The 27,735-nt window shown below is 45.4% G+C and overlaps 1 protein-coding gene across 1 annotated transcript in view; it reads left to right on the top strand.

The window, feature by feature from the left end:
- Positions 1 to 13,323: 13,323 nt before the first annotated feature.
- dnajc3a (DnaJ (Hsp40) homolog, subfamily C, member 3a) overlaps positions 13,324 to 27,735 on the top strand; it is a 68,367-nt gene continuing 53,955 nt past the window's right edge. The window contains exons 1-3 of the mRNA XM_084315047.1: positions 13,324 to 13,557; positions 18,556 to 18,666; positions 24,703 to 24,827. Of these exons, the coding sequence (XP_084171173.1) occupies positions 13,476 to 13,557; positions 18,556 to 18,666; positions 24,703 to 24,827 (318 nt within the window). The 5' untranslated portion in view covers positions 13,324 to 13,475. The remainder of the gene's footprint in view (positions 13,558 to 18,555; positions 18,667 to 24,702; positions 24,828 to 27,735) is intronic.

Genomic DNA, 27,735 nt, shown 5'->3' with positions numbered 1-27,735 from the left:
TGAGTGTTGTTGTGTTGTCACTTATCCTGAGATGATTGAAGGTGAAAATTGCCTAAAATAACTGTTCAACTTGGGCAGTGGATATTTTCGCCGTAACAAGAGCATGCTGGATTGGCCAGGGGTAAGTCTAAAATAAAGTAGAGTCTAACTGATGTTTTCAATGTTGTATAAAATATCACCTCAATAAAAAATCCTCAATGTGAGGGTTAAGAATAAATAGCAGACGGATGTTATTTTGTCCTCTGTTAATTGGACTATAGCACATGGCTTAGCTATGTGTTAGAGTCTGGTAAGCCAATATTGAATGTAAATGAATAAATAAAGTATTGTTAACATTTTATTGGTTCCTAGAGCGTTGCTTCCTTGTATTTCCGGTTCAATGATTATATAAATAGGAAGATTGCTATTTGTTTCTACAACATTGTATGTGTTCAGAGTACAAAAAAGTATTTTTCAGATGGTGAGAAAGGAGAGCAGCAAACTGATCTGCAAGAAAGGAGTCAAGCCATGAGGCCAGGACCAGTCTTGAACTCTGCCCACTGGGGTCAGGAGGGCATAGCAGAGGAAATCATGGGGACGTGTATGAACGATAGGTTATGTAGATAACCTAGTTATATTAGTATAGGCTAAGCGTCCCGCTCTGAGCCTTACGAGATACTCATATCTCCTGTGATACCTAATGTATCTCCCACGAACAAAAACACATGCACCCCACCTGTATGGGGCCCCGCCCCTTATGGTGGCCACCGCCCATATAACCATGACCCTGGTCATGAAACACCCTTCCTCGCCAAAACCCGTCCCAGGAAAAGATCCCTCAAGAGGGAACTCAGGGCGCGCAGAGCGGGACGCTTAGCCTATACTAATATAACTAGGTTATCTACATAACCTATCGTTATATATCGTATAGCATCGCGTCCCGCTCTGAGCCTTACGAGATAATGGGGAAGAGCGGGCGCGAGACCCGACAGATGTACCCCCTGAGGACCCGTAAGCCCACATCAAGGGGTGCGGGGAGCCCTGTCACCCCATCCTTCCTAACGAAGGGGGGGCGCAGTCAACTCCACCTGAATGCGAACAAGAGGGAGCCAGAACCCCTTGAACACACCGTACAGGCGGAACCACGTGTGACTCAACACACTGCGGCCCATACCCATACACTCCTGCTACCCGACCAAAGGACGGGAAGCAGGAAAGGCCACAGACCCCAGAACCGCCTGGGAGACAGAACCCCCGGTCATGTCCATGAGGAAAAACCTTACAAAGGAGCCCGGGGAGGACCATGAAGCTGCAGCACAGATGGCCTCCACCGAGGCCCCACCCAGGAGAGCGGCAGAGGCAGCCACCCCACGAGTGGAGTGCGCCCTGACGCCCCCAGGGGGATCCTGCCCAGCCAGCGTGTAGCAGAGGGTAACACCCTCGCACAACCAATGGGACAGGCGCTGCTCCGACAGTGCCTTACCAGCACGAGCCCCACCGTAACAGACAAAAAGCTGGTCGGTAACCCTGAAATCCTGAGTACGGCTGAGGTAAATCCCCAAGCACGGACTGGACATGACAGGTGAAGGCCCGCATCTAACTCACCAGTGTGAGGAGGAGGACGAAACGCCTGAACCACAATATCCCGGGAGCGGAAGGAACTCCGGATATTCTCAGGCACGAAAGCAGGATTAGGTCGCAGAGTGACACCGCAATCGGTCCGAAAAGACAGGCACTCTGGATGTACCGAGAGAGCACAGAGCTCACCTACGCGTTTAGCGGAAGTGACAGCCAGAAGGAACGCGGTCCTGAAGGACAGCTGTCCCAACGGCGCCCGCTCGAGCGGCTCAAACGGGGCCAAGGACAACCGACCGAGGACCAATTGAAGATCCCAAGTCGGAGCCAAGGAGCGTTGCACCGGCTTAACGCGTCGAGCGCCAAGCAGGAAACGCTTCACAAGAGGGTGGCTGAACAAGACATCCCCTCAAACCCCTCATGATAGGAGGATATAGCTGCTGCATATACCCTCACCGTCGAAGCCGACAGTCTATCAAGGAGAGACTGGAGGTAACTAAGGACAGCAACCAGGGGGCAGGAGACTGAGTCCAGGCCCCCCGCCTTACACCACACTTGGAACATACGTCATCTGCCCGCGTAAGCGCGACAGTGGAGGGAGCATGTGCAGTCCAGATGGTAACACCATCAGGATCAAGAACCTGCGCCCCTCAACGTACCCGTCCCAACAACTGACCTAACAGATGTATGGGGAAGAATCCCTGGCGGCACGGCATCGGTCCCAGACCTGCCTGGCCATGTCCAGACGCAATCCTCACCCGTCAGGATGAGGGCCGCCCTGCGACAGTACACCTGCACCCACATTCTCCCTGCCGGGGATGTGGGGAGCCCTTAGGCCGCGCAGATGGAGGACGCCCATAGCCAGCCGCCCGCCGCCTGGTGCAGACAGGGGGAGCGTACTCCTCCCTGTCTGTCGATACACGACACTGACGTCGTATCGTCCGTCCTGATCAACACCATTTGTGGACCAGAAGGACCGCTTTCAACACCAACACATTGAACGTAGCGCAGACCGGGCAGCATGGTTTGCCAGCTGCCCCCTACTGCGTTGGCCCGACGCATCACCAGCGAGGGAGGCGTCGGTGAAAACGCGACGTGAGACAGCGCCGTAACCGTCCTAGGACGGAACCTCCCGAGCGTGTTGACAACACGCTCCGAGATGGATGCCCATAGCCCTCCAACCGTTGACTGGGAAGAGGAATACTCTACATCCAGTGTACAGCAACCCCAGGCTGGTAGAGACCTGCCTGGTACGAGACCTGACGATCCACCTTGACCGCGAAGGACCAGAACGTCATCAGGGCAGAACACTCCGTAACCCCGGATGACGCAGAGGCCCCAGTGCGGCCTCCACGCACTTGGTGAAGATGCGGGGAGCCAGAGAAAACCGAACGGCAGCCTCTGGTACTCATACGCTAACCCTGCAAAGGAAGCGTAGGTAAGCCCTAGGATGGAAGATCGGGGATGCGCATACGCATCCTACAGGTCTATGGAGGAGAACCAGACCCCCACCTGACAGTGTTCAACAGGTAGGAGACGATCCAAAAAATGCTGAACCTTCCCATGGGACAGGTCCAGCCTGGGTCTTACACCCCTCCCTCCCGACTTCTCGGGCAGAGAACACCGGGAGGAGAACGCCACGACGATGGCTTGCTTCGTCCACAGAGATTGGATCTCGTCGACCAGAGCTGTCCCTGCTGGAGACCCCGACAACAGGGTCTGTACCAAACCTGAAAACGGGTGGGGTTGTGTAAACACAAGTCCCCGCCTCACCATTCTCTCCATCTACCTCGACATATGGTACTGCCGTAGTCATATGTGACGACACTCCCAACGCACCCGCCGTCACATGGCGCAGGTCCGCCAGGAACTGTAGATAGTTGGCCCGGTCCCCCCCGCTGTGCGAAGACAACCCTGGAATCGTGCGAGGAGCGCGTTCCGTGTCGGAACACCTGACCCTGACACCACCCACGAGGCAATCGCACCCAAGGGGGAACCCCGACAGAAAAAGGGCCTGTCTGATACGGGGGGCTTCCGATCAAAAAAGCCCCCCCACTGAACACCCCTCCAGAACATGCTGAAGGAGTCGTTCTGCAGCCGGACATGCAAGGTGTAAGGCCCCCATGGGTTCCTACACACCGTAGCCCTGCAGTGATATCACTACCACCCCAAACCATGTGAGCTGCGACCACTTGCCAATATTCCAGGAGTGGGAGCACCAACATGATACCTGGCCTGGCGAAGGCGAGGCCGGGGAAGCCCGCACTGTGTGCCTCAAAAGGTTTCGAGCCCCCCTGCTGACAACACTTAAGTTGACAGACGTAACACCAGGCTCAACCAACACAGTTCAAGGTGTGGGAGCCGCTTGACAGCACAACATTCTCACGGACAGACCCAGGCTCAGCCATCAACTGGGTGTCAGCCCCTGTCTCCATGAGAAGCGAAGAATGGGGCCGCATACGCTTCAATGAAGGTTCGCGGCCCGCAGCCAAAGGAGAACGCTCAGAGCCCCGCTTCTGGGGATACCAGAGAGAGGATTGAACGGGGAGCGGGCTGCTCGCGGCAAAATGACGACGGAGTGGTTTACCAACACCGAAATCACCCAAAATGGCCGATCCCTCGGCCGCCAAGACTGTCGGCCTCGCGATACCCTGTCGATTCTCCAACCAGGGCACCACTGGCGGGGGAAACATGGCCGCCTGTCGAGGGCCCCGTCATCGCCGCTGACGAGGCCGTGCTCTCTCTTCTTCTGGCTGCGCGGTGTGAGGCGGTGTAGGGCCTAGGACAATACCGCCCGCGCTCCAGCAGAAGACCAAAATCCCCTGCGGAGAGGGGAACCCCGAGCGGTTATAGCTTGCGGCTGGGTCAAAGCTAATAACGTCAACATCCTCGACGGAGTGGTTTACCAACACCGTGCGCGATGTGTCGACGTCGGCCGGCCCTCAAGGCCCCTCCACCAGACACCATTTCTGTAATAGAAAAAACACCAATTCGAACACAGTTCTAATCGTTGCCAATTCCATACCGTGGCGGTACAAGCCTTAACAGCCCACCAGCCACTCGCCAGGCCGACCCATGGTGTCGGCCGGGCGGGGCATTGTTTCAATATATCAAAAACAAAGGACTGACGTTAACATGGAGCACCAGTGGTGATTGCAAACAGCACCCTCCACTGTGGTGTGGACCATGAAAAGGTTAAATGAATAAAAGAGCTAAACCACAAAAACTGTAGAATGAGCAAACCCATACACACAAAGTTTAAGGGGAGACGGACCAGACCCGTCTTCATTCAAAATATTCACAACAGAACACCAGCCCTAGTTTAGCCCATTTACCAAAAAAGGTAAACAAAGCCCCCCCCCCGCACTACTCCCCCAGTATACCGATTGACCGTCAGTATGAATGGTTTGAGAGGAGAGAAAGCTGTAGCAAGACAGACCTTCTCATAGCAGAGTGACAAAATGAAACAATAGCCCCCTACACAGGGCCGCCCCAGGAGATGGGGGGCCTCGCGTCTAAAAACGCACAGGGCCTCACATTTCTCCCAAGCGGCCCTGCCCTTATACTACTGCAGCCTAACGCCAGGCAATGTGGAACCCAAGACAACAATTGCCTGTGCACAGACACGCAACATGTTTACCATGTCGGCTGGACCCATAGCCCCACTACCCGACGCCAACCCAGATGGGAACACCGTTCAACAAACCCCGCCGGAACACAAGGTAATACCTGGCTAGAACCTAGCCACGACCTACCCCGTATCAACCCATTTACCCGAAAAAGGTAAATAGAACTCAAAACCCCACAACAGCTACCGACTGACCTTCATTGATGAACCGGGCAAGAGGCGGGAGAGTGACAACATCTCACGGCGGAGACATTAAAACAGCATAGCAATTAGCAGTAGTGATAGCATGCGGCAGTAGCGATAGCATGTTAGCATAGCTTTAGATGTTTTAGCAGCACGCCCAAGACAGCTTGGAAACCGTTCCCTGCAGAGAACGTTCACCAAACCATCTTGCCCCTGGCGCCAACACACAACAAGGTTGTGTTAACAACACAAACCAGCATTACTAACACTAATACCCATGCCTGAAGACACAGGGCCTACCTGAGTACAAGCTGGCCCGACAGCCAGCCTTGTACAGCTGAACCTCGATGTGCAGTCATCAAACGAGGAACATCACAGGCCCGTCGTGTCGCCGAAAACATGCGTCGAAGATGCCAGGGGCCAGCAACCTCCGGTAAGCTTCCAACATTATTAATCTTCCTTAATCTTTTCATTCCGCTAGCTCGTATGGTGCACGCATCCAACACGCTGGGACGAAAATAGAGGAAGGGTGTTTCATGACCAGGGTCATGGTTATATGGGCGGTGGCCACCATAAGGGGCGGGGCCCCATACAGGTGGGGTGCATGTGTTTTTGTTCGTGGGAGATACATTAGGTATCACAGGAGATATGAGTATCTCGTAAGGCTCAGAGCGGGACGCGATGCTATACGATATATAACTAGATAGTGGAGGAGGAGTTCAGACAATGCCCAAATTGGAGCCAGTGTGTGGAGGGACATCAACAAGGAGTAAGGCAGTATATGTGTGTATATGTTGTCAATTATCTTAATAGAACTTAGGATAAGACAAATATGAATGAGAAAAAGCTGAAGAACAAAGTTGAAATTCAAAGTTGAAGACATTATTTTTTTTAAATAATAATAGTGGTATAATAAACATTTATTTTTTGCTTGTGTCTTCTCAGCAGCCTCACCAGGGCCCCGTTCCCCGTACCTGGTTCAACTAAGTCGATCAAAAGTCCCATTAGCAAGCTTAAATTAACCCGATGATTGAAGTCAGGCTATCTCGGTTTCTCGAAGGCTGATTCGGTCTCGTTAATTCGAACCAGACTTCAGTAATCAGGATAATTGCACATGGCCGTTTTACCTGAAAAGGGGGAGGTATCGATCCCCGAAAACCATGATTTTCTAACGGGAAGATATCGCAGACAAGTGAAATGCATATATATAGGCTAATTTTAAGTCCCTCATTACCCCAATCAATCACATTATATTTCTTTAAATGTGCCTGCTGGCAGTAGGCTTAATGGAATGAATAATCGAATGAGATCTTGCTAGCGAAAATAATTATTTCAACTCTTTCAGAATAAGTAGATAAAAACAAGCCCAACGAGTATCTAATTGATACAAATTAATAGATACTTATGAGGATATCTGTACTGTATGCGGCGTGCGCTTAGGTATCATGTACTATATAAATTAGAGCTGGGCCGTTAACGGCGTTAACGTGCTGCGTTAACGCCGGACTGTTATGGCACGATAATACAATTGACGCCGTTAATCTATTTCTCAAACTTGGGTCTCCTCTCTGTCTGTCTGCCGCTCACTCACTCACACATACGGGTACTTAAGGGTGGGGCCTATCTGTGGCTCAGTGTTGAAGCGCTGAGGACACAGACCGAGCTCTGCCCTCATTATTATTATTATTATTATTATTATTATCATGGCGGAGAGAACAAAACGAAAGTCTGGGTACACTTTACGAAAATCAATGCCGACAACGCATGTTGCCAAGTGAAATAAAACATTTGCAAGTATGGGTGGCAATACAAGCAATTTGTCAAAACATCTGTTGTCAAAACATAACATTAGTCTGCAGAATGCACCGTTTTCGACTGCTTTGCTCGCAGTGTTCCATCTCCATGCACGTCCATTGCAGGTAAGCCAAGATAATACGGAGTTAGCTAGGCTAATAACGAATTATTACGAATAGGCTAATAAATAAAATATAATTGTTTAGCTACAAATATATTTGAAAGATGACAGCCCACGCCTCTTCCCTCTCCCTCCCTTCACCCTAGCAGCTAGGAAGGATGACAGAGGTAGGGGGGGGGGACGAGTGTCACAGGGTTGTGACCCAGTTTGTTGTCAAAGGCCTGCACCCCTTCTCTACAGTGGAGTCCAAGGGCTTTAGGTGACAACCAGTGGTGCAGTCGTAATATGGGAACTGCCCGGACACCACGTGCACAAGAAACGCACGCGCACAGAACAGATGATTATTATGCAGAATAAATAGTAGGAAACATGTTTGTATAGGAAATTACTAGTTTTAGTTTAGTTTTTGTAAATATTGCCTTGAAATAGAGAAGCTGAAAAAGGTAGCAGGATGTAGCTTTCAATATATAAAGAAATTATATTGTCAACAGATATGGTTGAAAAACAATGTTTTAAATGTAATTGTAGTTACAATTTCTTTAATTGAATGAACTTAAACTAGAAAAGTAAATACAAACTAAATTAACAATGTAACTTAGTTTACAGAAGGACAGTTTCCTTCTGAAGCACAACTTAATGCCTCATCCTTGATCCTTCCAGTCGGACCGCTTTAGGGAGCGTAACTACTCCCCTAAGATCCTAGATTCAGCTCCCTCTCCAAGGCCAGCACCCTAGAACGCCAATCACCTTTAACCAGGAAGCCCACCACTAGCCCTAAGAAGGACCAGGTGTATTTCTGCACTAGATACAGTACAGAGGCTCCCGCGATACGGAACATTATCAAACGGAACTGGGACATCATCAAATGTGATGAAACTCTGAAAGAAGTATTTCCAGAGCCCCCTGTGTGTTCCTTCAGGAGAGCTCCCACTATAGGAGACAGATTAGTACACAGCCACTTACCAGCTGAGGAAAGAACAACATGGCTACCTAAAGTCCCTAATGGAACGTTTCAGTGTGGCCACTGTAAACAGTGTGGCCACTGTAAACAGTGTGACATTGTAGTGAACTGTAAGGGCTTCACCCATCCCAGAACACAGCAGGTATACACAACGAGACATTTTATAAACTGTAAAACTACCCATGTTATTTATATATTGTGTTGTTCTCGATGTGATGCTTTCTATGTTGGCCGCACCAAACGGCGTTTACAGGACCGCCTCAGTGAGCATAAATATGCAGCTGAGGTTCTAAACTGTGATTATGCTATAGTTAAACATTTTATGGTGTTGGAGGACCTCTGGTGTCTAGAGGCACATATTGTGACAGCAGACCTCAGGCTGACTAGGTACACACACCTGGGCCCTGTTTCTTGTACCTGGATAACTGAGTTAGCCGGATAACTTTAACTGGATAACTGGGTTAGCCGGACTTTCCGGTTTCATGTACGTGGATTTTCCAAATCACCATGACAACATATCCAAAAGTTTGAGCCTGGTCGAAAGCAGAGTTCAAGTTCAACTTAGCCTGAACCATCGCCACGCCCCCGCAAAGAAGTGACGGCCCGTTTCCTGAAACTATTCCCACAGTCTACGATCTGCATTATACCATTCTGAATTACGTTCTTGTGCTCCATTCTTCCAGAGGGGGCTTTTGAAATGTAAAATAGACCCAAAATGCTGATACTAAATTCACTGTCCTAAATAATGCACGTTATATATACCGTGGCGACGGTGGCGCTCGCTCGTGCGATGTACACATTATGTGGTTATTTCAATTGTAACTGGGATTAAGATGTCTGATGAGATGCGCTGTTTGACGGATTTGAGAAATTGAATGAGCCGTTGACGTCACATTAATGAATGAGGATAAAGAGATAAACTTCATTCATAACAAAGGATATTCTAAACACGGGTCTCTCGTTCATTAATGTATAAACAATGAATTTATCCCATCTGGCACAGTGGTCCAGCGGTAGTGCTCAAGCCTGCCACGCGGCGGCCAGCCGTGTATAGGTGTAACAGACTGACAGCCAATGAAATGGGGTGCATTTGTCACGCTGTCCAAGGAGCTGAACTGCTCTCGTGCAGCCGTGTTCGAATCCCGGTCGGGGCAAAAGCCTGTCATACATTATCAAAGATAAACAGCTATGTTGAATCAATAAACATGAATATCACTAAATAAACATGAATATTGCACAGATTTAGATTATAATAGTAAAGCTATTATAATAGTTCAATGGTTGTGATGGCAAAGTTCGTGTCAGGTTCCTTACTGTATATTTGCATATCGTATGTCACAAATGTAACAGTACTATATACCTGTATGTCATGTATGTCATAAATGTCACTATGAATTGAAAATGGGGGACCCTGATGTAAACAAGACAAACGTCTTTCTCTGCATCCCCTTAAACATTTTGTGTGTATTGAGCCGTACTGTATTGTACCCATTCTGCAATCAGTTAAATAAAGTTTTCATTCATTCATTCTGTCCATCTGTCTCTCTCACTTGTTTAATCTTTGACTCCAACACTGGTTCTCTCGCAAAACCCCAAACATTACAATGCCCGCTACGATTGTGCAATAAAACAATAGTTTCGTTTGAGTTTACTCCGTTTATTTGATCAGGGACAGTGCATATCAATCAACAGTTTATACATTTATAAATTAATACAAATTACAGAAGAAAAAACATTATTATCAAACCAGATTGGAGGAGTGTAAAGGGGATAGTAAGAGACTATGGAAAACATTGAATGCAGCTATGGGTAGAAATAAAATGGGCAAAACGATATCATTTATTGAGTCAGATGGTATATTCATCACTAAACCATTTGACATTGCAACCCATTTCAACAACTACTTTGTTTCCAAGTTAAACACAATTATAAATCAAATGTTGCCAATGAGTGGTTAGCTGTCAGACTCTGTAATTAAAAAAACATATAATGTGTGACAAGAAATGCAGATTTAAATTCAGGAGCACAAGTCTAAATGATATTGAAAAGCTCCTCCTAGTACTTAAACCAGATAAACCTTGCGGTGTTGATAATCTGAATGGAATACTGCTACAAATCTCTGCAAAATGTGTGGCTAAGCCACTATCACATATATTTAATTTTCTTTCCTCAGCCTTGGAAAAGTAACTCCACTACCAAAGAACTGTAAAGAGACATTTACAGGTTCAAACAGTAGGCCCATTAGTATTTTACCAGTAATAGGTAAGTTATTGGAAGGAATTGTGTTCAAGCAGATTCAAAAGTATTTCAACGAAAACATTAATTCTGATTTCCAGCATGCATACAAAGTAGGATACTCTACAGGAACTGCTTTAACATCTCTTACAGATAGCTGGCCACAACTGATCGATAGGAAGTTAGTTGTGGGTACAGTGCTCTTGAATTTCAGTGCGGCTTTCGACATCATAGATCATGACCTATTATTATTGAAATTACACACATATGGGCTTGAAGACACTGCCATGGAATGGATGAGAAGCTACTTGTCTAATAGACAACAATGTGTTGTATTTAATGGTTCCATGTCAAATATGGTAACACTCCAGTGTGCTATTCCCCAAGGAAGTTGTAAAGGAACCCCTCCTTTACTCTATATTTGTAAATAATAATAATAATCTTCATTTATATAGCAATGTATAGAGCCACAATGTGTTGTATTTAATGGTTCCATGTCAAATATGGTAACACTCCAGTGTGCTATTCCCCAAGGAAGTTGTAAAGGAACCCCTCCTTTACTCTATATTTGTAAATAATAATAATAATCTTCATTTATATAGCAATGTATAGAGCCATAACATACTGGAATAGGATCCCATTACATATTATACGGACGGAAAACAAGGACAATCACAACAAGTTCTTTTCTTAAAGTGCGTTTGTGTATGTGCGAGTGCAGAATGTTATCGCCCTATTTCCAGATTGTCTGTAATGGCCAAAGTCTTTGAATCTCTTGTAAACAAACTGAAAAAGTTTCTAGCTGACCATAATATTCTTAACGAGTTTCAGTCAGGCTTCAGATCCATAGTACTTCAGTGACTATGCTAGTCTCAAATGACATAATTGAAGCACTAGACAAGAAAAAACTGTGCAGCATTGTTTGTTGATCCGTCTAAAGCGTTTGACTCTGTGGATCACGCATTATTGCTGATGTGATTATGCTTCTTGCCACTGCACAAATGGCCTTCTGTATTTGTATTTGATTTGTATGTTTTTTGTTTAATGCCCTTGTTTTTATGTTGAAACTTGTTGTGTGCTGTGTTGGTCAGGACTCCCTGGAAGAAGATATATTGTATCTCAATGGGACATTCCTGGATAAATAAAGGATATAAAAAAAAAAATAGAAAAGAAAATAGCTGACACTTTTATCCAAAGCGACTTACAAGTTCTGTTCGACAAGTCATCAGGAAGGGCTCAACTCTATCAGCTGAGTAACAATGTTGACCAAAGTGTTGAGTGCTACACCCGAGGCCTTCCTACACCTGCAGAGAGAACCTGAGGAGAAAGACAGCCATAGAGACAAGGCAGGATGTAGTTGTTCCTGAGTTGCTCCATTATGGCATGCTCAGGCCTCCAGATGAAGAAGGGATGGAGCTGGAAGTATTTGGGTGATGGCAGCTCAGAAGTGGAATCAATGAGTTCAGGCTGAGGTGGATGACGCCACAAGGACACCATATTCATAAGATGCCGGACCGGTCGGGACCCTGGCCATAGACCCAAGGCTTCCAGCTCAGTCTTTGTCCAGATGCGCTGTTGGAGAGAGCAGTTCCATTGGCTGACATCCTGGTCAGAACTGGGGGCAGAGGCAGGCTGGGCAGGTGCAGAGGAGGCTGCAGGCACATTTCAGAAACAGTAGTTAGTAAAGAATTGTGAGTAATATTATTGGCAAAACTTAGCCTGAAGTATATAATTAGGTTGCTGTTTATCAAAAAAAAAAAAAAAATTGTTCTTGTTACTGACTCGTGTCAATCTTCCATGTTTTCGCTATAGTGTGTAGACCTTGCTACACATGTATTTCGTTCATATTGTTTATGGACAATGAGATGGGAGTGGAACTTTGTACATGCCCTTTGGGCTTCGTTCCCTCCTAGCACTGTTTTTTTTAAATAATGTGCTAAATAAATAAAATAAAATAAACATATGAAGCTAAATACTCTGCTCTCACATTGTAGCTTCCTGGGGGCTTGTTCAGAGGAGGCTGCAGGTAGACGTGCTGCAGGTAGAGGTGCAGATAATTAGGTTGCTGTTTACCATAATGAAGCTATTATCTGTATATTGTGTATGTCATAAAGTCTTGATGAATTGAAAATGAGGGACCCTGATGTAAACAAGACGAAAGTCTTTCTCTGGTCTGCATCATCTTAACAATTGTGTGTATTGAGCTGTTGTAGTGCCGAGAGATGAGTCGGAGACGGTGGCTGGAGGCAGAGCAAATAGCATTTATTAAGCACAGAAATACAACAAGGTAATGCTACGTTGCTTGCAGTCGACTGAATGACTCTGAGAGAATTGCAGAATACATATATACATACACAAATGTTCTAGAACATTGGTCATGACATCATACGGTGACATCTCACCCATGTTCTAGAACGTTCGGCTGTATTGTACCCATTTTGCAATCTGTTAATAACATTTTCACTCAATCAATCAATCAAAAGTGAGACTTGTGAGTGACATGTCTAATGAATACTGAGTGAGTAGTGAGTAATTGGGGAGAGGTGACATTAATGCCCAGGCATTTCACTCACACACACACACACACACACACACACACACACACACACACACACACACACACACACACACACACACACTCACACTCACATTCACACACACACACGCGCGCACACAGACACACACGCACGCACACGCTTCTCACGTCAGTGGCTGCGTGGCTCTTCCCCGTTGAACCAACCAATCGCAGTGGGCGGGGTTTCCCCCAACAGGTCAGCCAATCGCAGCCACCCACGACCGGCCACTTCCTCCCTGGTGACGTCACAGAGCTGTCACTCAGCGGCGCATGGACTGCTGTCAAAGTGGCTGAAATACTATGATGCGCGTTAGTTGTAATAACGCTACGTTTGACAGTTAGATAGCTTTTGTTTTGTGGCTTATTAAGAAACACGGCGCTGCCTTGTATTTGACCCAACAGCAGTGATTATTGAAGAAGAATCATGGTTTCAATCGATCACGTGGCGCACAAGATCTTCACTTACATCCCATATGTTCTTGTTTTGATCGATCTGCGATACGAAGGTAAGATAAGTTATGTTGTTATGTTGTTAGTTTAAACCTGCCAGGCTAGTTCTCTTATGTTGTTAGTTTAAACCTGTCAGGCTAGTTGTTAGTTAGTTGTTTCTGGACTCTTTTTGTATCACAAACAGTAGCCTACTGTATTTGCAAATCTGGTATGTCATAAATGTATAGATGTAGCAGTACTGTCTATCTGTATGTCGTGTATGTCATATATGTTATGATGAATTGAAAATTGGGAACCCTGATGTAAACAAGACGAAAGTCTTTCTGATTGATTGATTGAAAACTTTATTAACAGATTGCAGAATGGGTACAGTACAGTACAGCTCAATACATACAATTGTTAAGGGGATGCAGACCAGAGAAAGACTTTTGTCTTGTTTACATCAGGGTCCCCCATTTTCAATTCATCGTAACATATATGACATACAGATAGACAGTACTGCTATATCTATACATTTATGACATACCAGATTTGCAATTACAGTACTGTTTGTGATACAAAAAGAGTCCAGAAAAAAAAGAGTATATACATTTGACGTAGAAACTGTACATTGGATTGGGTAGGTGGGGGTGGCCCATTGGAGGTGGTTGGGTGGGTGGGGGGAAGGGGGGGGGGGGGTTGGGTAGGAGGGGTGGGTGGGGGACACTGTACAACTGTACAAACAAAACTGTACATTGGATTATTGACAAGACCATACTTGGTAATTTACTGTACATTGGAGGGGTTTGTGTTCGGACATTTACAGGGGCCAGTTTCGAGTTGCAGTCTCCCTTAGGTGTTTTTTGAGAGTGGTTTTGAAAGTGGGTAGTGATTCACATTCCTTTACAGCTTTGGGTAGGGCGTTCGACATTGATGTGGCATAATTGCGAAACGTGTTTAGTCCCTTGTTTGAGCCGAATCTGGGTTTAACATGATTTGTGGAGCTCCCTCTGGTGTTGTGATCGTGGTATTCACTGACCTTTGGGAAGTATTTTGTCATGTACATGGGTACCTTGGTCGTGTAGTGTATCTTGTAGACCAGGCCCATTGCAAGTTGCTGTACTCTGTCGTCTACTCTAAGCCATCCTAGGTTGTCAAAGTGGGCAGGGGTGAGGTGGGTTCTAGGAGTAAGGTCAAGCAGTAGTCTGACCAGTTTGTTTTGAGATGTTTGTAATTTTGTTTTTAGCGCCTTTGAGGTGCTTTGGTACCATGAGGTGCAAGCATAGTCGTAGTACCCTTGAATGAGTGCTCCTGCTAGAGTCTTCAGGGTATTCTTGTTTACCAGTGAGGAGATCCGGTACAAGAATCGAGTTCGTTGGTTGACTTTTTTTATTACATTGGATGCCATTTTGTCACAGGAAAGATTTGCCTCTAGGATGGAACCCAGGTAGGTAATATCTTCTTTCCTTGTGACAATATTGTCACCCACTGTAACTGAGAAGCCGTCGGTCTTGCTGAGTTTGTTATTTGAACCGAAGAGAATGGACTCTGTTTTGCCCATGTGTAATGATAGTTTGTTATCAGCGAGCCATATGCAGATTTTGCCTAGTTCTGAGCTGAGGGTTTTTTCAACCTGTAACTTGTTCTTGTCAGAGACCAGCAGGGCTGAGTCGTCCGCAAAAAGGAACAAGTTGCAGTCACAAGCTGATGACATGTCATTTGCATAAATTAGGAACGGACCTAGTATGCTTCCTTGTGGAACACCACAGCTTACTGTGAGGGGGGGGGATAGGGTACCGTTTACCTCCACCATCTGCTCTCTCCCCTCCAGGTAGGATTGCATCCAGCTCACTGATAGACTTCTCTGGTCTGCATCCCCTTAACAATTGTGTGTATTGAGCCGTACTGTACTGTACTGTACCCATTCTGCAATCTGGTAATAAAGTTTTCAATCAATCAATCAATCAATCAAAGTTCACCTATGTTGTTATCTTAAACCTGCCACGCTAGTTCACTTATGTTGTTAGTTTAAACCTGCCAGGCTAGTTCACTAGTTATGTTGTTAGCTTAACTGTACATTGGAGGTGGGGGGGGGGGCGGGTGGGTAGGCGGTGTGGGGGAAACTGTACAAGCAAAACTGTACATTGGAATATCGACGAAACCATACTTGGTTCCAAGAGGAGGGTCTCGTGTATTCTTGGGTTAGGTAATTTACTGTACATTGGAGGGGGTTGGGGTAGGGCATTTACAGGGGCCAGTTTCGAATTGCAGTCTCCCGTAGGTGCTCCTTGAGAGTATTTTTGAAAGTGGGTAGTGATTCACATTCCTTTACAGCTTTGGGTAGGACGTTCCACATTGATGTGGCATAATTGCGAAACGAGTTTATATTGTGCTTCATATTGTTTGATACTTTACATGATTACAGTGTTGCAACATTGGACGTGATGTGATTTAACCTCACTTCTGTCATGTATGTATGTATGTATGTATGTATGTATGTATTTTTTTTTTTTTTTTTTTTTTTTTTTTTTAATCTTTTTCCCCCTCCTTCTTTTTCCGATTTTTCTCCCATCCCACTGTTAGTCGTTATGCCAATTCCCAACCCCCTTCCTGGTTGTTGCACACTTTCCCCTACTGTTGGTCCTAGAGGTCGGAGACTGTCACATGCTTTCTTCCGACGCATGTGCAGCCAGCCGGCAGCCAGCCTGGCCGCGCAGATTCTCACCGGGAGAGTGTAACGTGTGGAAGGTCGCACTACCTCTCTCCAGATCTTACCCTTGCTGTGCAGGCGCCCCGACCGAACTGTAGGGGTCGCTGTCCACAACGCCCAGGACCCACCCACGGCTCCCCTCCCCCTAACTCAACCAAACGAGTTAGTATAGCGATCAGCCCGAGCCAAGGCAATGCTGACTCTCCGGTAGTCGAGACCGCAGCCTCTTGCATTGGTGACGAGCACAATCTCCGCTACGCCACCTGACCGCCTTGTATGTATATGTTATGTATGTACCTTTATCAATCCCCTTGGGGAAATTCGTCCTCTGCACTTGACCCATCTTAACACTATGATCGCCGGGGACGAGTTAAGACGTCATTCCTAGCCATGCTCATTCTGCCGAAGACGCCGTAACTCGTCTTTGATGTCAATATTTCAAAAATCTGTGATCGAAATCATATTTCCCCTCCGGAGCCCTGAGATGTAGAGGGAGGGGCGCGCCAAACAGGAAGTGCTCATCCATATGTGCTCCGGGCACTCGCGATCGGTAGCCGGACTCCATCTCAACACACTGGATGATCAATTGCTCGCCCTAACTCAATAAACAACGCTATTTGGACGTATATAGTATTATACAACCTGGAAATGGTTCATCAGGATCAACATCCCATAATCGAAAACGGTCTACTCCACGCTGATCGTCCAACGGCGCGAGGAACATACGGTAAGATTCAGCGTTATTTTCTAACGTATTCCATATAAACTGCTATGATGAACATATGACCCACTCTGGATGAATCATCTAACGCTTACCCACGGAATTATAAGCGATCCCCCGCCCATCATCAGATCATACGTAGATCATTCTAGAAGTACGTCCAGTTGAAATTTTTCATCTTGCGCCGATTGCTATCAAACTGTATTTCATCATCAATATAATGCATTTGGAGCTATAAATCAAGTTCTGGATAAAGCTGCAGAAAACGATAAAAACATACTTATACTTTAGACCATATTTTAGTATGAATATGTGAATGAAAAAGTTTAACGTTGCTACACCCTGAACAATACATATAGGACATTGAATGGGCCATAATAATGGCAATTTAGCAATAGAATTTAAAAAGTTATAGCCCTGCAAAGAAGGGGAACTTCTCCATAGACAAATAGAGCTGGCAAGGGATGGTAAATTATGAATTTAACCCATGGCGATCAAAGTGTTAAAGGTGTATTCAAGATGTATATTTTTTTTGTTCAAATAAGTGGTCTACATGTTAAAAGTAATAGCTCTACATTCCGACATCCATCACTGATATAGAGTGTTTAGTCAATAACATGGGTCTCTCAGTCCCAAAACATAAATATTCTTTATCCAATCAGGAGAGAGAGCCCTAGATATTTGTACTTATTTCAAGAAATCTTGCCAAGCCAGATTTGCTTACTGCACTGGCAGATTATTTTACTTGTTTCAAGCTCATTATTTTCATAAAACACATTTTTATTTCTTATTTTCTTCAGACCATTTTTGCAGTGTAGAGTCCTCTTTCCTGATTGGATAGAGTGGGAACGGGATACCAGGAAATGCATTTTCTGTTTACTGAGTGGAGGGACTGGGAGACCCATGTTACTGACCATTGATTGATTGATTGAAAATGTTATTAAAGGAAAACTCCAACATTTTGGGAAATTAGCTTATTTGGCATCTACCCTGGAGTTAGACAAGCAGGTACATACCCTTTTTCTTCTCTGTGCATGCAGTAGGAGTAGGAAGACGCGCACCGCTAGCCTAGCTTAGCGTCAGTCACTGGAAGTAGGTTCCTCCATTAGCCTAGTTCCCAACATCTTCCTACTCCTACTGCATGCACAGAGAAGAACAAGGTATGTATGTATCTTCTTGTCTAACTCCAGGGTAGATGGCAAATAAGCTAATTTCCCGAAATGTTTGAGTTTTCCTTCAACAGATTGCAGAATGAGTACAATACAGTACGGCTCAATACACACAATTGTTAAGGGGATGCAGACCAGAGAAAGACTTTTCGTCTTGTTTACATCAGGGTCCCCCATTTTCAATTCATAATAACATTTATGACATACACAACATACACAGATATATATCATGACATTTATAACATACAAGACATACAGATTATACAGATATATATCATGACATTTATGACATACAAGAAGACATACAGATACTGTATCTGTTCTATATCTATATATCCATGTTGTTGTGGATCACTGACATTCACTTGTGTTACACATTCAAAAGTGAAACAGGCAACAAGGTATATCAACCAACATTCATTGGTGGCTGATGGTGGGATGGACCATTTACCATTTGCTCTCTACTGTCTTTCAGGAGTGCGATGCGGTAAGGACGGCAGCGTGGAGAGCCACCTGGAGATGGGCAAGAAGCTCCTCGCTGCCGGACAGTTAGCCGACGCTCTGTCGCACTTCCACGCTGCTGTCGGTGAGTTAGCCGACGGGCTAAGTTCCACGTTTGCTGCCGAGCGGTGGACCGGACAGCTTGATCAAATCTTCCTGGTTGATGCATGTTTATTGTTAAAACGTTGCTAATCAAATACAATTTGGATCAGGAGTTCAGTAGAGCAGGGGTTCTCAACCTTTCTGCTGCCAAGGCACCCCTGTGTCCAATAAAATATTCCAGGGCACCCCTACATACGATAAAGACTTTTCCGGTCCTGTCTTTTTGTTTTTAATACAAATAGACCTCCTGTTCACTATAAAGTGCCACGTTTTGATATATTGAGCTTTAAACTTTAAGTACATTTTTTGGAACACGCAACCTAAAACACCTTCCTCTCCCAAACCGTTCCTGCAATTGTTTTATGTTGCATGATGATCATGGATACATTTATTATGTATTGTATTTTTTATGTTTTAATATCAACATCATCTGTCTGTCCACCCTCAGTACATTTACTATCAATATAATATACTCGTCTGACTTCATCATATCTTTTCAAACGCACACACACAGAGGGAGAATGCCCCCCCCCCACCCTGCTGTTCTCTGTCGCTCTGAACAGGGCTTTAGCTTGTTGTTAGCTTATGCTAACGGGACATTAATTCCGGTCTTAAACACGACGTGGTCATAAAGGAATGGCAAGGATTGCAAAGCATGTTATATGCATTTGACCCGTTGCGGAATAAAACAGCAGGGATTTGTTTTGGGTCGCGAAAACACTATCCACGAAAACACTTTTGAACTTCCGACATCAACATGGACGGTCGCATTTTACCCAGCTCCCGTAACCAACGCAACAGATCAACAACAAAAAAGTATTTTGCGCATTTTCTACTTTCCCTCCTGTGGATTATGGACTTGTACCTGAATTCACAACTCAAGCAACAACTCCAGACAGAAGAGGAGGGTAGCGAAAACGCAAATCAGCAGTCCCATTGCGACTTCTACTTGTTAACGGGCATGGAGAGGAAACATCCAGCATTCGGAGCCACGACTATTCACACTGTACTTACTCCGAATCCGGAACGAAAGAAATTACCCCCGACAGGCAAGTGTAATAAGAGATCAATGTTTTTATTATATCTGCTCATGTCGGGTGACATACATCAGAACCCTGGTCCCGTAATGACACGGAACCAGAGACTACAGTTAGATCTGCTGACCCAAGAAGCGGCAGCCAGCGTCGCCAGCACAACAGATCAACTGCTACACACACAGACGGCGGCTAACGACATGATCAACGGCAACATTCCTCCTCTACCACCTCTGCAAAAGAAACCACGAGAGGCCACAGCGAGAGGAAAGGAACCGGGGTTCACAACCGAGGCGCCCAGCACATCGCGGGGACAAAACAGCGAGGCATCGCTCCTCACACCGGCGCCGGAGATCAACAGCATCCACGCAATTGACGCTTCAGCCAGCAGTTGCACCAACCGACCAGCAAGCGGCGACATACCCTCACCGAAGCCCCAGCAGACTTGGAGAACGGCGCGGGACATCAAGGTCACCAAGGACCCGACGGTTAGCTTGGCTGGCCCCGCCATGCCAGCTAGTCTACCCGGGCCGGGGCCAGGACAAAAGGCACCCCCCCTCCCCACAACGGAGTACTAACAGACACATCTGTAAACAACCAGCCCCCCCCCCCCCACATCGCGGGCTTTCACACAAAGGAATACAAACTCTAGCAAAGGACAAAGGATCACCCCCTCCCCCCCTCCCCACTCACGGCACAAACGGCAACAACGCCCCCCCTCCCCCCACCACAGGACAGGACACAAATGAACAGAGTTACCTCAAGTGTGACGACATCAATCTGATTACCAGCAAAAATGGACTTCACATATTCCATCTTAATACAAATAGACCTAAACTGGCTGAAATCAAACGGTTGTTTTTAAACGGTAAGGCTAACATATTGTGTTTCACAGAAACAAAATTAGACTCATCTGTACAGGATCCAGAGATTGAAATTGAAAACTACTCAATAGTCAGGAGGGATAGAAATCAGTATGGAGGTGGCGTCTGTGTGTATATACACAAGGATACCAAATACATCAACCGTACTGACCTTAACCATGATGAAATTGAAACTGTTTGGATTGAAATCTTATTAGACAGGGCGAAACCAGTACTAGTAGGCACAATCTATAGACCACCAGAACAGAGTGGCTTTTATGACACACTTGATGGGTGTTTAGCTGGGGTGGAGGGGGTAGAAAAAATTCGTATTGGGGACTGGAACACGGATATGCTGCGTAAAGCAGCACCCGTCTTCAAGGCCTTCAGTAGATTTTCTGATCTGCACGGTTTCAGCCAGCTAATCACCTAACCCACAAGGGTATGTGATTCGACACAAACCACCATTGACCTCATTTTGACCTCTGACAAGTCAATGATCTCCAATAAAGGGGTGATAGCATGCAGGTTAAGTGATCATTATATGATTTTCTGTACCCGCAAAAAGCTAAAACAGAAGGCCGGCTGTCACAAAACAGTCACATCTAGAGACCTCAAAACTTACTCTAGAGAGGCCTTTAACCTAGAACTGGGGAGCTTGGACTGGTCAGATGAACTCAGTGGTACACAGGTTGAAGAAACATGGCTTGGATTCAAAACCAAATTCACAGCAATACTCAACAACATGGCACCCATAAGAACCACCAGGGTTAAAAATCGCGCTGAGCCATGGATGAACACTGAAATACTGGCCGCTATGAAAACCAGAGACAAAACATGCTCTGAACTTCATAAAAGTCAGACAAAGCTTTCCAAAAGCTCAAACAGTGAACTCCAAGCCCACGTGGTTGAACTAAAAATTCAAAGAAACAGACTAAGAAATGACGTAGACACCATGATCAGAACCGCAAAAAGAAATTTCATCAACGACAAAACCGAGGAAAACAAAAACAAACCCTGCGAACTTTGGAAATTACTCAATAATCAACTAGGCTGCAGTAAAAAACTTAAAACCAGATTCTCAAACAAACATAAAGACGGACAACACGCTCATCACAGACAAGCTGGATGTAGCCAATTACTTAAACATCTTCTTCACAAACATAGCCACAACACTGGTAAACAAACTACCCTCCCACTCAGGGCATTATGGGGTAGAACACATAGTAGCATACTACAAAAACCTAGGGGTCCACAAAGACGACTTCAAACTTGAAATGGTAACAACCGATGAGGTACTCAAAAAATTGAGCGCCCTCCAACCTAACAAGGCCACTGGCCATGACAACATCCCCTCCAAATTCCTCAGAGACGCAGCAGCCGCCATCACCCCAGTCATCACACACATAATAAACCTCTCTATAAAACAGGGGCACGTCCCCAAGGACTTCAAAATTGCAAGAGTGACCCCTCTGCACAAAAAGGGGAGCAAATTAGACCCAGGCAACTACCGCCCTGTTTCTATTCTTACCTCCATCTCGAAAGTCATGGAGAAAATAGTCTACGAACAGGTCGAAAAGTATTCCCTCCCCGCCGTATGTATATTTCTCTCCCACCCACCCACCCCCTCCTAATGTACAGTCCCCTCCCCATCATATGTATATACTCTGTCAGGATCTAGGGGTAACAGTACTGTATATTTGAATACCGTTTATGTCACAAATGTATCAATACTAAATACCTATATGTCCCTATGCCATAAATGTCATGCATGTTGTGTATGTCATAAATGTCTATATGAATTGAAAATGGTGGACCCTGATGGAAACAAGACAAACGTCTTTCTCAGGTCTGCATCCCCTTAACAATTGTATGTATTGAGCCGTACTGTATTGTACCCATTCTGCAATCTGTTAAATAAAGTTTTCATTCATTCATTCATTCATCCTTGCTGTTGGAGCCAAATGTATGATTTTGTTTACTTTGTAAATAATTGTATAGGTCTATAGTCTATCTTTCATATATTTCATACATAGCCTATAGAAGCACTTAAAATGCCATAATCTGTATAATCACTGTTAGTGCCAAATGTATGGTTTTGAAATTATTATTGTTATTGGTATGAATGAAGTCATGACTTATATAAATAATGGGTTTTGTGATCATGTATTGTTGTAATTATTATATTTTTGATAAGCTAATCAATTGAGATGCATGTGGCTAATTTGGGGAAACAGGCATCAGGTGTTTAAAATGGGCTGGCCGTCACACAGCCAGTGTTCTAAGAATGTTTGGTATGTGGCGACACGGTTTTTTGACCGCTGCAGAGCAGCCTATGTTTTGATTGTTTGATTCTACAATATGATTTCGCCGTTAAACGGTAAGATAAACATTTCCTAAATTCATTGTGGGGATTATTGGAATCCGAAGATCTGCATGGAAAATCTGAAAGGAAAATAAATGTCATATAAAATCCGATCTCCCGAGTGCTGCTATCTGAGTGCGTCAACCAAGCGCATACCAGTAGAACCAGAAGGTGCATTTACGTTGAATAAGGATTGCATCTTTATAGTAAAAAAACCCAGCTGCTTGTTGAAGAAATGGACGTTGTACATGTTTCGCGCTGCGAATGGAAAGCGAGCGGTATCTGACATTTACTACGGATCCAATACTTCCGCGTTGCCATGTTGTTTATGAATGAATGCGCTCCGCCCTCCTCAATGTCCGCGTTCCAGATCCAGACGCTACTGCTGCTGAGCTGAGAGACGCTACTGCTCAGCCTGCTGTGTGGAGATGCATCCTTATTGGCTGTGTGCTGTAGAGCGGATATGAGTCACGACACCACGGATTTTCAAAATAAGAGTATCATAATGGCCTGAACGTTGCTAGCTGTCGGAGCCTAGTTATTATAGCTGGAGCTGCGCGTGGGCAGAAATGAGACCCGCTATAGGATTTTCAAAATAAGACTTGTCATTCTATATTTTTAAAGCAACATTGCCAGGCATCTCGCGGCACCCCTGGCAGCTCTCCGCGGCACCCCTGTGTGCCGCGGAACCCCTGTTGAGAACCGCTGCAGTAGAGGACTTGTTTCTCTGGCCAGGAGGACGGGTAAAGCAGCCTCATTCTGCGAGTTCGCCTTAAGCTTTGTGGGAGAAGGGGGAGGGACGGCCAGGTGTGGGCGGGGTGTAACTGGGAGAGAAAAGGGGGAGGGACGGCCAGGTGTGGGCGGGGTGTTACTGGGAGAGAAAAGGGGGAGGGACGACCAGGTGTGGGGTGTAACTGGGAGAGAAAAGGGGGAGGGACGGCCAGGTGTGGGCGGGGTGTAACTGGGAGATAAAAGGGAGGGACGACCAGGTGTGGGGTGTTACTGGGAGAGAAAAGGGGGAGGGACGACCAGGTGTGGGGTGTAACTGGGAGAGAAAAGGGGGAGGGACGACCAGGTGTGGGGTGTAACTGGGAGAGAAAAGGGGGAGGGACGACCAGGTAGGGCGTTTAACGGGGGGAGAAAACGAAACTCCCACAATAGCTACTGCACCGTTGCCTAGTCGGAGGCGCGATTGCTTGGAAAATTGCTTCGAGCTATTCTCTCTGGTGGAGCAATCTGGCTGGCAACCGGCTGTTTGAGAGACACGTGTCGTTCAAGATTTCAAGATTCAAGAGTTTTATTTGTCACATACACAGTGAAATGAAGGTGGCCATGCCCAGACTGTGCAAAAATACAAATAATAAAATAGAATAATAAATGGCATAGATAATAAAATATAAAAAGTAATAATAATAAAATACAATACTTGAGAAATAAAGGCAATTAGTAATATATACAATAATATACAAAAATACAGATCTTGTTTTCAAAGTGACCTTTTTGTTGTGTGTGTGTGTATGTGTGTGTGTGTGTGTGTGTGTGTGTGTGTGTGTGTGTGTGTGGGGAGAGCGTGTGTTCATGTGTGGGTGGGGAGCTCAGTGTTCTGATGGCCTGGGGGAAGAAGCTGAGTCTGAGTCTCTCTGTTCTTGCTGCGTAAATGCGGCGGTGTGGTATTGCATCACAGACTGTGATGTCATCAGGACGGTGGACTTCTACGTTGTCACTGCTGGCCCTGACCACTCTGTCTGCTCTCCTAGATGGGGATCCTCACAACTACATGGCGTACTACAGGAGAGCCACTGTCTACCTGGCCATGGGGAAGTCCAAGTCAGCGCTGCCAGACCTGAGCAGAGTCATCGAGCTCAAGCCAGACTTCACCTCTGTGAGTCCCAACCTGCTAGTGTTGTCATGAGGCCAACGCTTTGATACCGACACTGATACTGATTGATTGAAAACTAGGGATGTCCGATATTATCGGCCTACCGATATTATCGGCCGATATCGGCATTAAAATGTGATATCGGAAAATATCGGTATCGGTTTTCACATTTTTTATTTTTTTTTATTTTTTTTTTTACATTTCTATAACCTTTTTTTACCCAGGCAAGCAAGTAAGAACAAATTCTGATTTTATTTATTGTCAAAAGTATGCATAATGTTGTGTTAATTCCACAACAAGAGATATGTAATGTTAATTACCTGAAATTATTCCATTTAGGGGGGGGGGGGGGGGGGGGGGAACCCTGCATATATCGGTATCGGTTGATATCGGTATCGGAAATTAACACTTTGATCGCCATGGGTTAAATTCATAATTTACCATCCCTCGCCAGCTCTATTTGTCTATGGAGAAGTTCCCCTTCTTTGCAGGGCTATAACTTTTTTAATTCTATTGCTACATTGCCATTATTATGGCCCATTCAATGTCCTATATGTATTGTTCAGGGTGTAGCAACGTTAAACTTTTTCATTCACATATTCATACTAAAATATGGTCTAAAGTATAAGTATGTTTTTATCGTTTTCTGCAGCTTTCTTCAGAACGTGATTTATAGCCCTAAATGCATTATATTGATGATGAAATACAGTTTGGTAGCGATCGGCGCGAGATGAAACATTTCAACTGGACGTACTTCTAGAATGATCTACGTATGATCTGATGATGACCGGATGGGCGGGGGATCGTTTATAATTCCGTGGGCAGCGTTAGATGATTCATCCAGAGTGGGTCATATGTTCATCATAGCAGTTTATATGGAATAGGTTAGAAAATAACGCTGAATCTTACCGTATGTTCCTCGCGCCGTTGGACGATCAGCGTGGAGTAGACCGTTTTCGATTATGGGATGTTGATCCTGATGAACCATTTCCAGGTTGTATAATACTATATACGTCCAAATAACGTTGTTTATCTGCCGATCGGCCACCAGATGGCGCTCTCGAACCGTTAGACAGTTGAGTGGAGCTCACCAGTACATCTCAGGGCTCCAGAAAGGAAATATGATTTCGATGACAGATTTTTGAAATATTGACATCAAAGACGAGTTACGGCGTCTTCGGCAGAATGAGCATGGCTAGGAATGACGTCTAAACTCGTCATCGGCGATTAAAGTGTTAAGTGTTGTGAAGGGCCAGATTAAACCGAATATATATATTTATTTATATATATATATTTAATTGTATTTGTATATTCTCTAATATTCCCTGATATCCCTTGTATATTCCTTGTACAATATGCATTGAATATCCATTCTAGCCTACTGAACATCCCATAATAGTCTCCATTCTACTATTGGTCGAGACCTTGGTGCCAGGCTGCCATACCCCCCAGACCCAGTTCAAACGTACCGCTCAACATGTACGGACAAGTCCTAGTTCCGCGTAGGAATCTGGCTACCGCACCACTAACGGTACTATTTGTTCATAGTGCGTATATATACTGCGCTACTAAAGTAGGACTTCCTTTTCAGTCCAGTTTCTTACCCTCCAATAGAGTGACAGACGTAAAGCCTCCCCGCGACGCCACGTGTGGGAGTAAGGCCAAGTTCGGCCTACCATCGGTATTGAGACATCGTGTATATTAATATTTGAATAGTCATATTTGGCACTATATCGTCGAGTTGGACGTAGTCTATTAAGCTAATAATAGTCTGTTAATATATAGTGCTTCGTGCGGTGAGAATACTACCGTAGTCAGTACCCCATCGTTTCGGGCAGAGAACTGGCTGCTTATCCAGGATGGTCGACCCCATGTGAGACTGCATCCGAGGAGCCCCAGAGCCGACGAGCGAGTGGACCTGTATACCGGATTATTCTACTGACGACAGCCCGCCTTCCCAGGCACGGATTATGCTTTGTGTACAGTGATTATTCCATGGATAAAGACCCCCGACACTGCCGTGTGTTGGAACCCCCCCCCCTGGAGAGGACGCAAGGTGAGGAGACGCTCTGCAAGACGAGGTCGCTTCACGTCTCTCCCCCGTGGACCGGAGAGAGCCGGCTCACAGAGAGTCCACCTGCTTTCATCTGTGGTCCAAGGATCGCTGGCGCATTGAACTGCACAACTGTGGGTTCACCCAGGATACCCTTGGCCGGACGAGGCAGCCAGACTCTACCCCCCCCCCCTTCCTACTCCTGTTGTCTTACAAGCAACCGGATTAACCCCCCTAGTGTATCCAGTCTTATAATCATTAAAGTATCATTGCTGTTATTCCTTAACTATTCCAGGTCGTATATTTACCGCCTGCGCCATCAGAGATTGGACATTCTCTATTGATATACCGACGAATACTCTTTGCCATAAAAGTGCATACTATTTCAATTCATAAATGTAATTAAGTGATTAAGTGCTTGCTCTACACACCATTGCTGTGTAGAAATAAATACATACTTCGACTTCGTACATTTGTGTTGGATCCGTTTCATCTACGTGAGAGTGTTTATCATAATATATTTATGCCGAGTACTGGGTGGCCGAATATTAAGTACAAAGGTAGTGGTAGTAAGTATCATATCTAGTAATACAGTCAGGGAATTGTACCCCTCAGTTACAATTGGTCCTTCGAGCCGGATGGTAATTAGTGTAATATTAATATAGTGTTATTAATATTGAAATGGCCTATGATGAACACTCCACGAAACGATCCTCCTAACCAACGCCCGCAGCGCGAACGACGGCTCCCTCAGTACTTAGAGGCTTACGCTGTCAGTCAACAACCTAGTCTTCTACTAACAGTAAACGCGGTAAAACTAGAAAGTAAAAGTATGTCTAACCCCAACGCCCAGACTAC

This window comes from Notolepis coatsorum, assembly GCF_963971535.1.
Source record: "Notolepis coatsorum genome assembly, chromosome: 5".
Classification (NCBI taxonomy): Eukaryota; Metazoa; Chordata; class Actinopteri; order Aulopiformes; family Paralepididae; genus Notolepis; species Notolepis coatsorum.
The sequence above is the reverse complement of the archived record's forward strand: the minus strand, read 5'-3'. Positions and strand labels throughout refer to the sequence as shown.